Raw genomic sequence first — 14977 nt, forward strand, 5'->3', positions numbered from 1 at the left:
GTACTTTGGGAAAGCAAACTGGCAAGCATGGACAAGACAGATGGGAGAATAAACAGATGGAGGTGGGGACAAGGAAGCCCTGGAGAGGTATTGTATTGGTCCAGTAAGATGCATGAAACAGAAGTCAGAAACTGATGGGGCAATGGACATAGAAAAGGTCTGGATATTACAGATATTACTGAGTAACAGTGGACAGAAGGAAGGAGCAACTAGTCTCAGATTGTTGAGAGTTCTAAGTTGAGTCTGGAATCTTGGAAGAATTTCTGTTGTTGACTTTAACAGAAAGGATCTGGTGTAGGGAGGAAGCTAATAGACGTTTAAAACTTGAGATCTTCTAGCCAGCTACCTTACCCTACTGAAGAAGAAACTGAGGATGAAAGAATGTGATAGATCTGAGACCATTGACAGGTATCCTGAGTCTCACACTGATTTTGTTTTTTCACAGCATGTTAGACTTTGTTTAACTAAACTTTCTTTTTGTTAAATCATTTAGTACAATGTTTTCCAGAAATATATTATTCCAATAGTTTTCAATACTATTAATCAAGAAATTAACAGTACATTTTGGAGCTCAAAACTACAGCTTAAAACAGTACTGTCAATTAAAATAGTTTGAAAAGACTTTGCAAAAGAGCTTTTTGAAACAAGTTAATAAGTAATAATGCCATTAGCAAATATTCCATCAAATCAACATAGAGAATGAAGAGAACCAAAATAGAAAACAGTTTCAAGAAGAAAGATTGAAACACTATCAAGAAGCCAAAATTTAGAAAGTCTAAAAAGAGATGTTTGCATGTACAACCTCCAAGACAGCAGGTTCAGAGATAGAGGGCTAGCATCCAAACTGAATGAGATGAAAGAAGTGAGGAGGGCTATCATGTTCTCCTTGGAGAAGTTGGAAGGGAAAGATAAGGAGGATGGTCTACTAGTTCCAGCGGGCAGCAATTTCTTCAGAACAGTAACGTGGAGCAAACTTGCTGGTAGAAGTCAAGCAAATGCTGGAAGATGCAACCAGTAGAAGCAGGGGTCACTGTGGGTGGGTCACACCCAGAAAGTAGTAGGAAAAGATTTTGTACGGAGAATAAGGAGAAGAAGGGACATTCTAAGGTGATGTGACTGTGGAGACAGAGAGGCACAGAAAGAATGTGTACCAGAGAGACACGGACTCAGAAACAGAAAAGGGACAGAGATGGACAATGGTCACAATAAATGCAAATCTACATGTGCTGGGTTCCCTTATTCTGACAGGAGCTTTTGTCTAACTGAGTCAGCCTTCTTCCTCTCTGCAAAGGAGATCTCTAGAACAGCCCTGCCTGGGGCTCGACACAAATTGCTTGATGAGCTCCTAGTGGGTTAGGTAGGGATCATTTGATTGTAGGGCCAAAACTTGGAACCCAGACTTGACGGTGCCCATGCAAGTCAGCTCCTGGTTCTGAGAAGGCTCCCAGAGCTCCCAGAATGGACAAGGGGTTAAATGCTATCAACATTTTGATGGGAGCACCAAGTAGGCTCCCTCAAGGGGATTTTGTTCCCATGGCTGTTATTATTCACAAAAACCAGCACAGCAGATTTTGAAGTAGTGCTTCCTAGGCTGGTTTCCAGGAGCATCTGCCGATTTGATGAAGAATCTGATGCCATGAAAGCACAGCCAGTGATGACTCACTCCACACTGTTGTTGTCGTTGTTGTTGTTGAGTGTTTGCTGAGTGCAGCAGCTCTTTCTGGCACAGATGCTCCAAGCCTGGGACCAAAAGCCAGGCGGTACCGGGGGAGACGCAGCAGGGAGAGGGTCTAGTTTTTGGCATGTCTCTTGGTTCTACCTTCTGTCCTTGGCTTCCTACTCTTCTCCTGGTGCCTAAAACCTTCACAAGGACATGTTTCGAGAAGCTGCTGAGCCAGACACACACAATCCCCTGTCATCTTGGGATCTGTCCAGGGAGGATCAGAATGATGAAAGTAATGAAGGATGGAGCTTGTCCTTTTCTCTTCCAGATCTCTCCTATTTTCTGAGACCTGAATACTGAGGAATCACATCCCTTATGGCACAGGAGGAAAATCAGGATATCACAGAACCATTTCTTTTCATCATGTTTTCAATTGTGTCTTTCTTCCTCTTAGCTGGGATTCCAGGGCACTGACCTCGACCCTGTTCTCTAAAGCCATGCTCCTCCCAGGCAAGGCAGAGCCCTCCACTTCCAGAGCTCACTCTCTATCACCCCCTTTCAATCCAAATTTAGACCACATCCTATCTTGTTATGTAATCCTACTCTGGTTTTGTACCCAATGAGCCCTGATGTACAACTGCCAGTGTTTTACATCCCACCTCCTGCTTCCTGTGCCTATCATTCTCTGTCACCTCCCTGGCCCTTTCACTCCTGTCCCCATCAACTCCTCTACTTTCTTTGCTTCCTTCTTCATTTGTCTCACCTACCATTTTCCTGCCTCCTTTTCTATCTTTCCTTCCTCCCTGCCCCTTCACTCCCCTCCATTGACTTTTCTTTTTGTCCCTCTCAGCCAGTTAGCTATGATGTCTTCAAGCTGTTCATGAGAGCATACCTGGAGGTAGACCTTCCTCAGCCACTGAGCACACACCTCTTCCTGGCCTTCAGCCAGAAGCCCAGACATGAAACTCCTGACCACCCAAAGGAGGGAGCCAGCAGCAGTGAGCCCAGTGGCCCAGGTACATGAACCAGTTTTTCCCCAAGATGAGAGGATGCAAAGCCACAAGCACAAGCTGTATTTCTAGAGGGTCTCCTGAGCAGAGTCACTTCCCTGTGGGGTGAGAATGAGGATGAAGAGACTAAGACTTCTTTCTTTATAGAACCTCATAGGAAGTCCTGTCTGATGACTCCCTTGTTAAGAGGAATAAATACAAGAATAATTCCTGCCACTCGGGATCAGAGGGTAGGATGGGGGTAAGAGAGAACACAAACTAACAAGTGGCAATAGGAAAAAAGCCCTCAGCAAAGACTCTGATTTATAAATGGAGCATATTCAGCCCATGTCCAGGCAGGGCTAGTATAGGACTGTCAGAGGAAGGGAAAGGCATGGCCACTGTCTTCCTGGAGCTTGGGCTATAAGAGGGGAGACGCAGCCTACTCTAATCAGTGAACATGAATCCAGCTGAAAGTAACCCTGGAACAGGGACACAGCCTACATGAACATATCGCATGGCAAGGTCCCCTGCCTGTGTCTCTAAGAAGCTGGAGGACCTAAGGCTAACCTTTAACTCTTTTCGTTCCCCAGATTCTAATGTGCAGAATGCAGATAATGGTGCCAAAGCAGACGAGGCCTGTGCCCCTGATACTGGTGAGTCTTTGAAATATAAGATTTGGGGAAGAAATAGAAAATACTCATCCTTGAGGGAAGCAAGGATACCTAACTGCCAATTTTGTCTCCACACAATCATGAAACTATAAACAGAACTTTCCTTATGTTGTCTTCAGAACCTCCATCTCAGGGACTCTTGCCATTTGAATGTTCCGGTATTCCAAGGTTAGGTAAAGGTTCTTGCTTCACTTGTCCTGGAACCAATGTTTATCTCTGATAGGTCTGCCTGCCCAGAGACAGCAAAGCATTCTCAGGAGCACTGTGGGTGTGTGTGGGTGTGCTTGTGAGTGTGCATACACACAGGGTGGCTTGAAGACTGAAATACAGATGATTCTATCAATAGATGGATGAAGAGGGTACAGCAAGAGTAGAAGTGTGCCCTGATTGATTTTCAACAATAAATACACACACATTTGGCTATAAAAATTAGGAAGTTGCTAATAAATTTAATACGAGGAAGCCAGCTACAATCGTTTTGAAGATATATTTGCCAGGCACCTTTTTTATTACATATTCCTCTAACCTTCATAATCACATCACTTCACACAGGAAGAATAGAGGCTTTAAGAGTTTATATATGAGACAAGATTCTACCACACTTGTCTAACCTCAGCATCCCAGCTCTCTTTCCTATACAGAGAGAGGAAGCAGTGGTTTCTCTTTAGGTGCCTAATGATTTACTTCTTTGTAAAGTTGCCATTTTGGTTAGTTCCTGGTGGAATGAAGTCTACACACTCAGTGGGGCTATTGTAGTGCCTGTTGTCCACAGGCACCCCCCCTAGGCTGTGACAGATGTGGAACCTTCCTTGATACATTTATCAGTAGAAAGTCATTCCTCTGTGCTGCTGACAGGCCCAGACCCAAGGCAAGAAGCTCCTGAGAAAACTGGAAGAAGCAAAGGTTACCATCTTTGACTTCCATCCTCATGTCCATTACAAATTTCCTGGTCATTTTCAACCTAAGTTTTATCAGGCAATAGAGCATATTGGTCAAGAATCTGGACTTCGAAGTCAGACTGCCAGGTGAGATTCCCAGCTCTGTAACTGGGGGCATGTTTGAACAATGTCTCTATGCTTTAGTGTCCCATTTGTAAAAGGAAATGATAATATGAATTTCTATGAAGATTAAGTGAGTTACACGTGTGAATGCTTAGAACAGTGCCTGGCACTTATAACATTAGTCTTTAGTTCAATAACACTAGCTATTGTGACTCAGACCACCTTACAGAAGTATACCCTGTTCTTAACTCATCATGGCCTGCCATGGTCTGCACCCTTGGCCTCCCAGTGTGTCAGCTGGGCATCCTGTTCTCACGGGAAATCACTCTCCCAGGTTGCTCCTGAACCTTCAAATATAAAGTTGAGAGAGTTGAACCTTGTTTACTGTACATTATCATTTTTTCGAAAATATAGGTACATGAGGTTGAATTCAAGAACTTGGGATGTACCTAGGGAATAAGAATGTGGTTTTATTATATTTTATATATATATATATACACATATATATGTATATGTATATACAAGACAGATAAGAGATACTACAACTGAAGTAGAAAAAAGAAGTAATTGTAACAGAGATCCAGGACTACAGTTTCTTCAAGTGGACATTAAATACAGTTTTAATCTTTATTCCAGTCACAGAAAAAAGGAAATTAGAATTATTATGGAATTTTCGTTGTTAAACTGAAGGACTGATGAGATTTTTTAAAATTCACTATGATGGGAGCAGAGCATGGTTTGGAAAGGAGAATGGCCTCTGTCTGGATTATAAGCTTTTCAAATTGTAGGCTGCTCATGAAGCCCCAGAGAGCCAGAATGAAGAGCATCAGTGTTTCCTGATGCCTTTGGGGACCACAGTAGAACCAGGCCCTATGAAAGTATGGGCTTAACCATGCCTGCTCAGCACTCCACCACCCATGCTCAGGCCAGAGCCCCTTGATGAAGTGGATTTAAGACATATAAAGTCTTACATGGAATAGAGGAGGCATATTCTGACATAAATCATCTTCATAGTAAGAAGAAAAGGGAAAAACAAAAGTTTTGAGATTTTAAACTCCTAAAAAGAAAATCAATGGTGAAAAACACCCTTCCCCAAATGCTTACCCAGAGACTATTTATTTTAGTCCAAGTATCTGCTATCTCAAGAGTAACCTAGGAGAAATTACATTTCTTTCTTGACGTTTCAAATTGTCTGAGCAGGGTATGTTTTAGTGGCTGAAGATTCTGAGGTATCAAGGAAGAATTTACTGCAAAGAAGTCATGTGCTGTTTGAGAAAAGATGATGGATAACCATAATGGAATTTGACAGATTTATGGACCCACCATGCTAATTTTCAATAACTATATCATTATAGAGCTGAAAGAGAAACTTCCAAAGATTTCCTCCTTGCTTAGATCATGAAAGGGCACTTATCTGATTCTTGGCCCAGGAGGATGTATAACACTTTTTTTCATCTTCTTTTTGTTTTGAGACTTGAGGTTAAAGGAGAAAATCTTTTCCTTCTAGGCCCCCTTCAATAGATGTCTTAATTAGATGCCCCTGTTCTTCAGAAACAAGAATCAGGGCCAGGCAGATGCCACATAGAGGCCTCTGCCAGCAGGGAAGAGCCAAGTCCTGAAATCACCAGAGATTAGACCATCTGTTGAAAATCCCAACCCTTTCCTTATTCCCAAGCAGAAGCCAGAGGGAAGAACTAATTCTCATTTGATAGACCTCTCTACACCTATCAGCTCAGTCTCCAAGCTCAGGTCTCACACAACCCACTTCAAGTTATTCATTCCAGAACTAGGAGTACATGCTTGTCTCCATAAGGCACTTAGAGATGGTCTTTAGTCATTGGTTCAGTCTATCATTGTCATGATGTCAGCTCAGGAAGGACCTGGGCTAAATGAAGAGCTTTAGTTTCCTGGTTTTAATTTTGTTTCTTAGGCTGTTGAGATATTTCAGCAATTCAGAATATTGGAGTCTCAGGGAAAGTCCTCCGTTTCAGAGAGTTTTGTTTTATTGTTTTTAGTATTCCCCAATTATAAAAGCAGTTTACTCACATTATAGAAAATTTAAAAAGTACAAAAAGGAAGGAAAAGAAATCAACAACAAAGATCAGTGATTTTAAGAGGTTGGGAGAGGAAGGGTTAAATAGGGAAAGCACAGAAGAATTTTAGGGCAATGAAACTCTTCAGTATGGCATGACAATGGGCGATACATGTCATTACACATGTATCCACACTCAAAACTTGTCCAACACCAAGAGTGAACCCTAATGTAAACTGTGGCTTTCAGGTGATAATGATGTGTCAATATAAGTTCATCAACAAACGTTCCAGCCACTCTGGTGAGGGACCTTGCTGCATGGGAGGGAGGCTGCACATGTGAGGGAGCAGGGGATGTGAAAAATTTCTCTCCATACCTTCCTTTAATGTTGCTGTGAACTAAAACTGCTCTTAAAGTTTGTCTTGCAAAAAAAAAAAAAAGAAGCAACAAAAATACAACAATGCAATTACCTGTATGTGTGTGTGTGTGTGTAATTTACTTGTAGGAAATTTTTTATAGAGTGATGATCAGACTGTATGTAATTTTGGATCCAGATTTGTTTTTCACTTAATATTATATTCACAAAAATTCCCATCATTCAAGGAAAAACATCAGTTTTCATGCAAGTCCCTCCCTCTGACAGATGGAGAAACCAAGGTTGGGTGCAGGGAATAAGTTTATTTGTGCAAGATCATACAAAAGTTAGCATAAATGCAGTGCAAGAATCCTTGTCTTCTGCTTCTTGCTTGGTGCTCTCTCCACTATACCACACTCTCCAACTGGAGGAATAAGGTAATACAGAGACTAGGGAAGAAGGTGGGACAAGGCAGGTCTGCCCAAGAACCTTCACATGAAAGATTTTGTGATGGTATCAGGAGAGAACCTCTGGGATCTGGAAGAGGACATTGGCTGTTTTTTACTGGTGGGACCTGAGGATGTATTCTGGTGGATACAGGTTAGGGATATTTCATGTAAGGTGGCATGAGAAGGAAGGACAGCAATGGGACAGTGTCAATGCCACTCAGTCCTCATGGACCCCAGCATCTTCATGCAGGAGTGAACACTAAACTCAATGAAAACTAGAACAATGATTCAAGATCCACACATAGCTTTAGTGATGCAAGACTCTTAAGGAAAGGCTGTAATAAAGTCTAAAAGAAAAGTTTCATTAAGGTAAAATTGGCATAAAATAAATTGCACATGTAAATTATATAATTAATAAGTTCTGATATATGTATACACTTGAAAAAAACAGTACGATCATCAATATAATGAATATATTAATGATCTCCAAAAGTTTTCTTTGTAATTCCTTTCTTCTACTCTGCCAGCTCTGATCTGCTTTCTGCCACTCTGTATTGGATTGCATCATCTGGATTTTATATAAATTGAATCCTATAGCATGTACTTTTTGTCTGACTTGTTTCATTCAGCATAATAATTTTGAGGTTTATCCATTTGTGTGTATGAATATTTTAGTTACTGATTACTGCTCTAGTATATAGATATTCCACAATTTGTCTATCCATTCATCTGTTGATGGACATTGGGGTTTTTTGTTTTGTTTTGTTTTATTTTGGTATGAGGGATTGAACCCGGGGGCACTTAACCAACACACCACATCCCCAGCCCTTTTTTATAGTTTATTAGATACAGAGTCTCACTGAGTTGCTTAGGTCCTCACTAAGTTGCTGGGGCTGAATTTGGACTCATGAACCTCCTGCCTTAGCTTCCTGAGTTGCTGGGATTACAGGTGTGAGCCACTGTGCCAGTCAACACTGGGTTTTTTGATATTACATATAAAATTGCTGTGAATATTCTTGTACAAGTCTTTGTCAGGACAGCTTTTATTTTTCTTGGGTAAATAGCAAGGAATAGAATGGGTATAATACAGTAGGTATGGTATACATTAAACTGTATACAAAACTGTCAGACTCTTTCCAAAGTGGTCAAACCATTTTTTATATCTAACAGCTGTATGTGAGAGTTCCTGTTGCTCCACATCTTCAACAGGTGGTGTGATGGTCTTTTTATATTTAGTCATCCTATGTGTGCGGTACTATCTCATTGTGGTTTTAGTTTACATTTCCCTAATGACTAATGATGCTGCACATCTCTTCATATGTTTAATTGCCTGCTGTATATCTTCTTTAATAAAGTGTTCAACTCTTTTCCCCATTTTTAAATTGGGCTGTTTTGCTTTTGCAATGAATTTGAAGAGTTCTTTATATAGTGTGGATACAAGTTCTTTACCAGGTATTATGACTTTGAAAATATTTCTTCCCTGACAGTGACTTGTCTTCTCATTCTCTGTCTTTGAAGAAAAAAAAAAAAAAGTTAATCTTTATGGAATCCAATTCATCATTTTCTATCTATTATGAATTGAGCTTCTGGTATTATATCTTAGAAATCTTTCCCCTAACTCAAGATCAAAGAGAATTAACATTTAACATATTGGGGCTTTCAATCCTTGAATATAACCTATCTCCTTATTCCTTTAGATCTCATTTGATTTCTTTTTATATATTAGTTGGGTTTGATTTTGTTAAAATTTTATTAAGAACTTTTGCACTTACCTTAATTGATATGCATGTTCGTTTCTTGTATCATCTTCAGTTTTGGCTTTAGAATAATGCTGGTCTAATAAAATAGGTAGAATTCCCACCTCTTAAATTTTCTGGGAGAATTTCTGTAGAATTCATATTATCTCTTCTCTAAATGTTTGGTACTGGATATATTTGCATTCCTACACATATTCTTAAGCTTCATTTGGGGTATAGTTAGGTTACTTGAAAATTATTTGGTAGGAGAGGTCTAGCTTTAAGTTTATTAGGCAGAAACAGGCCAAATTTGCCTCACTGTAGAGGAAACTTTTCTGAGTACTCTGCTCATAATTTGGGAGTTACAGGGGTTATCTGCCTAGTTGATGAGAACAGGCATTATTCCCGATTCTCCTAGCATTCCAGAGGTTGTTTCTCTAACCCTGGTTCTTTTCCCACCTCAGGTACTAGCTTCCTCACACCAGAGTACTCATCACCACTCGGTTGAACAAGCGTAACTCTCTGCTGTTCTATAAAGGGGACCTTCTGCATATGTCTGGAGTTCTCTCCTACAAAGTTCTCTCTGCTCCAGCACTCTGCTCTGTGACCTCTGCCACTTTGGGCTCCCCATTCTCCCAACCCCATCTCAGCTCAGTGAGACAGCCAGATCTGCCTGGGTTCCCCCTCCCCAAGTGCAAACCAGTAATTCTTTCCAAAGAGTAAGATGTGACAATCGTAGGAGTCATCTCATTTGTTTCCTATCTTTGCAGGGAACACTGTTTGTTGTTACCTGATATTAATGCCCTTGGAAACATTGTTTCATGTCTTCTGTCCAGTTTTTTAGTTGTTTCAGGTAGGAGGATAAATCTGATCCCTGTTACTCTGTGTTAAAGTTGAAACCATCAATAATGTTTCAACAGATGAATAGTCTGAGGATATAGCAATAACTTGGGGTATTAGTAACTACTCAGTACAAAGGACTTGTCTCATTTATCTTCTACATTATTGTTGCTTTTCTATGACTTCTCCTCCACTGGTGATTTTAATATTTCTGTTGCATATGTAGTTTTATTATAATCCTCCCCTATCTCATTATCCAAGTTTTTATCCCATCCAGTTGTATTTTTATCTCTACTCTCTCACCCCTGAGGCTTTCTGCTCTTGTTTCATAAAGGTTATATCTTCCTGTAACCTACTGAGGGTCTTGTCCAGTAGTAAATTATTTTCAAAGATCTGGTCCTCTGAGACTTCAGAACGAAACATTCTTTCCTTATTTTGTAGCTGTTATAAGCTCCATCTTGGTCTCTTCATGGAGCCCTTTGTAGCACACAGAGTACAATAGTCTCCCCTACTGTCCCTTTGAATCCCTTCAGACTCACAACCTAAGCCCCAAGACCTGGCAGGCTTCCATCTAGCACGGCTCTTCTGTCCTGAGATGGACTCCCATTGCTTGGCTCTTTGGTTCTCTGAATGGAGAGTGTCCAGGCCACATGAACTTCTCCAGCAGGTATTACCATCAAAGCTGTCTCTGTCTCTGTCTGTGTCTTCAGCACTTTATTACTTGCTAAAATTGTATTACTGGGTGGTTTTACAACACCTAAAATAGATTTTCCACTGCCAGTCTTCTGTTTATTGCCTGGTCAGTTGTTTTCTGTGAGGTGTATGTGCCTGCTGGGTATAAAGTGATCATTTCTGATGAGTATGGAAGTAGAAAGGCTGAGGAAAGAGAGAAGACACTCAAAGTAAATCAAAAAATAGATCGACACTGGATGACGTGGCATACACCTGTAATCCCAGCAATTTGGGAGGCTGAGCCAGGAGGATTGCAAATTGGAGGCCATCCTCAGCAACGTACTGAGACCTTGTCTCAAAATTAAAAGGACTGGAGCTTTTAAGTAGTAAAGTGCCCCTGGGATCAATTCCTAGTACCCTTCCCCCAAAAAAGTTTAAAAATATATATATAATTCATACAGTAAAATATAGCTGCTTGGTTTTCTTTTTAGTACTAAACCTTATATTTCTGAACTAGAACACAGTACGGAGGAGATAATTCTTCTAAGAGAGAAAATTTTAGAGGGAAAACTTACTCTATTCCTGGGATACAATAAGTGTGTTTGTCAGCTTTCCATCACTGTAACAAAATACCTGAGAATAAAAACATAAAAGAGGAAAGATTTATTTTGACCCAGTTTCAGGGGTTTCATTCCATAGTCAGCTGGCTCCATTGCTTTTGGGCCTGTGATGAAGTGGTGCATCGTCACAGAGAAGGCATTGTAGCAGATGGCCTCACCTCACTGAAGTGAGAAATGAGGATGGTGGAAAAAATATAGTCCCCAAAGGCACCACTCCCAAGGACTCACTCCCTTCAACCTCATTCCCCCACCTTCCAGTAGCATTCAATTATGAACCCACCAATAGACTGACTAGTTCATTGATGGGATTAGAGCCTTAATGATCCAATCACTGCCCCAAGACCCCACTTATTGACATTGCTACATGGGGGGCCAAGTCTTCAACACATGAACTTTGGGGGACATTCTAAAACCAAACCATAGCAATAAGTCACTTTCTACATTTTCTTTTCTTCAACTGATGAAGTTTGCAATTAGTTAAAGTTCTTCCTTGTTTTTGGAAATTATTTGATTGTCAGTTCTACTATTCTCTATTGAATATTCACCTCTGTCTTTAAATGAGTTTAAGAATAAAAGTATGCATATATTAGTAAATGACTATGGATGATTTGCCATCTTGAAATGCCAAAATTACTTCTACAAATTGGGTGTGTTCCCTAAAAGTAAACTAAACAACATTCACCAATTGACTATTAACATTATCAAGAGTCACTATCATCTTTTCTGAAGAGTTACCAAGAATAGATGGATTTCTTACAAGGATATAGACTCTTAAAAGGGTCCTAATGAAGTCCATTTAGAGAATATAACCTCCACAAGCCAGATTTCTAGGACCACCGATTTGATCATATCTACGTAACTCAAGCTTTTGAAGACACCAATATAACAGTCTTAATCTCTATCATGAAGAGGTTAGGGAAACAAAGAGGGATTAGTACTAAATATAAAGTTTCCATGAATGCTTTCCTTTTTTCCATTGCAGACTCAAAGATGGTGGAGAAGCACGTACCAGCTAAAAACCAAGTGGCTGCCACCCCACTGGGAACACCGGCTGCTCTATCTTCAAGCCCAGATTCCCCAATAGTGTACCTGAAGGATGTTGTGTGTTACCTCTCTCTGCTGGAGACGGGGAGACCTCAAGATAAACTAGAGTGTAAGTGCTCACCCTGTCAAGGGGCTTCGGCTTTTTCCTAGAGGAGGATCTGGGGTCCTGTCAATCATTCTATAACACACTAAAGATTGATCTAGGCTCATGGGTATGGGTCCTACCTCTTTGGGGGAGGTTTCTCTGTCCTGCTGCCAGCAGTGATTGGAATGTTTCCTAAAACCCACCCTAAGACAGTGCACTTATATATAGGGTAGGAGGGACATCTGAGACCTTGACTATGAGAACCAGAATTTGGAAAGAGGAGAAGTGCTCATCTAGGGGTCAAGACTCCTTTGCTTGGCTGGCAGGGCTTTTGAAAGCCTCCAATTTGAAAGCTACTGCCTTCTCTAATGGTTTTTTCCAAGAAAACATGTTCAATATCTGACCTCCTTCTCTTCCCTATTTCATAAAGAAGCAACTCTTTAACCATGAGGAATTCTGCCCCCTCTCCCTTGGGTTCTAATCAACCTCTGTCATGGTAATGTTTATTACATGTCTCCCCCACTCTCTACCCAGAAGCTCTTTGGTCTCTGGAGAAAGGGGATTAGTTAATTAGAATTGAGCTTGGTTTCATGGTGCTGCAAAGATGGTTTCAAAAACATATCTTCAGGAAAAGAGTAAGAGCTGGGGCAGAAGGAGCTTGTAGTCTTGAAAAGGCTCTTCACTGGCCTCTGAGAAACTGCAGCATGCTTTTTAGAATAGGGGATGATGGGACCTTATTAAAAAAAAAAAAAATACCCATTATCTTTGCTTCTCTTGGGAACTCAAGTAGACAGACGGGAGGGAAAAAACATATACTTTATAGCAAAAGTCAAATTTCCAGTTAGTAATAAGACTAGTCAACAAAACTTAAACATTAGCACAGGAAGTCTGCCAAAGGTTAACCCTGCCAAAAACAAAATGAAACAGTCTGCTCATTAGCCCAGCTTAAAATCTCCCCCATAGGTTTGAGGTGTTAACAATTGCAAGTCTTAAGTGCTAATTTGGTAGCAAATGTAGCAGATTTCTGTTTTCTTCTGGCTAATGTTAAAAGTGAAATGTCAAATTATTTTCAACATCAAGCTGGATTTTGAGTTTTAGGCATTATATTTATTAATAACTGCCAAGGAGAAGGTAGCAAATTCTTCCTATCAGTGACTCTCAGACTGAATCTTGAATTGGCAATGTAAAGAAACTTCAGAGTTTCTGTTATAAAAAAATCTCAAAGGTAGCTAAAAGTAAAGAGCACAATGAACACACGCATAGGTCTTACTTAACTCCAACAAGGACCAAATTCTGGTCAATCTTGTTTTGTTTATACCTCCCGACCATGCCCTCTGCCTCAAGGAAATTTGTCTCAAGCAAATTCCAGGCATCACTTAATTTCATCAGCAAATTTAGTATGTATTAAAATCACTGGTTCCTTCTTAAATAAAACCACATCACCATTATCACATCTAAAGATAATAATTCCTTACTATTATCGAATATTCAGCCAGGATTCAAATTTTCTGAATTAATTGTTTCTTTGAATCCAAGTCCAAAGAAAGTCCCTATGTTGCCATTGGTTATTATGTCTCTTCGATCTCTTTTTATTTCTTGGTTCCCTCTCCATTTTGCCAATTTTTTTCCTTGCAAATTTGTATTGTAGAAATTTGGTCATCTGTTCTGTAGAATTTCCATTTTCATTTTTTTAAATGTAATGACATCAGCTCAAATCCTTCCCTAATTTTAGTGACTGAAAACAAGTTAAGCTTTTCTTTTTAAAAACCAAGCATGTGCCTTTTGGGAAGTAATAATCTGAAATCTCACCTATTGCCAATGCTACGTACTTGAAGCTACGTAATTGAAGTACATTTTGTTATTTTAAAATGCATCTCATAGTAACCCTAGATGGTTGATAGGATTATTCTCATTTTACATGTAAGCATAGGGAGGTTGAAAGACTTGCTTGAGAACACATCACTGAAGGTGGGGCTGTTCCTTCAGTTCTTTCTAGTTCTATGATTCATACATAGTCGGACCAGAAAGAGGTGCTTGTTAGACCAGCACCCCGGGCCCAGAGTCCGGAACAAGGCTAGTGGGAAGCACTGTCCTTCTTTCCATTATTCGACCATCTGTTCAGTGAGTAAGCAGCATACGCTGCATGCCCCTGACCAGGACATTCTGACCAGGACATTCTGAGGAGTCACAAAGAATCAGAAGCCCATGGTCCTACTTCCAAAGAACCTAGACTCCATCAGGTACACACCACTAAAAAAAAAAAAACAAGGTGCAGGGACACTAAAACATCTGGAGGGCAATTTAGTGTGACCAGCATGTCACACTAATCTGAAAATCAAAAATTCTCTAATGTCCAAAACATTTTGAGCCTCCATATTATGTTACAAGTGGAAAATTCCACACCTGACCTCATGTAATGAGAGCAGGGTCAGCTGGGAGAGGTTCCACAGAGAAAGCGGCATGATGAAGAGCTTAAAGAATGAGAGGAAGAAAGAACTGCTTAGCTCTGTTCCTACCCTGCTTACTTCAGAGACCACCGAGACCCCCATCTCTGTCCTTTGGATGAATGAAATATAGGTTTCCACACAATGTTCTCCCTGACATGCAGATGCTGACTCACAATAGGTAGAAGGGAGGAGTGGAGGTTCACCAGATTGGGACATTGGGGAATTGGGAGAAAGAAAGGGGGATGGGAATGGGAAAGACAGTAGAATGAATCAGACATAACTTTCCTATGTTCATATATGAACACACAAGCAGCGTAACTCCACATCACGTACAATCACAAGAATGGGACGTTATACTCCATGTATGTAT

The 14977-nt window shown here is 40.4% G+C and overlaps 1 protein-coding gene across 10 annotated transcripts in view; it reads left to right on the forward strand.

Annotated features, from left to right (window-relative positions):
* Window positions 1–14977, forward strand: part of DGKG (diacylglycerol kinase gamma) — a 213766-nt gene that overhangs the window by 65224 nt on the left and 133565 nt on the right. For all 10 annotated transcript variants that reach the window (XR_013757270.1, XR_013757271.1, XR_013757272.1 and 7 more), the window contains exons 4-6: window positions 2514–2679; window positions 3246–3308; window positions 12014–12184. Coding sequence is in view for 1 of the 10 variants with exons in the window: in XM_079100612.1 (XP_078956738.1) it covers window positions 2514–2679; window positions 3246–3308; window positions 12014–12184 (400 nt within the window). In the remaining 9 variants the exon portion in view is untranslated. The remainder of the gene's footprint in view (window positions 1–2513; window positions 2680–3245; window positions 3309–12013; window positions 12185–14977) is intronic.

Source organism: Sciurus vulgaris (genome assembly GCF_902686455.1).
Source record: "Sciurus vulgaris genome assembly, chromosome: 10".
Lineage (NCBI taxonomy): Eukaryota > Metazoa > Chordata > Mammalia > Rodentia > Sciuridae > Sciurus > Sciurus vulgaris.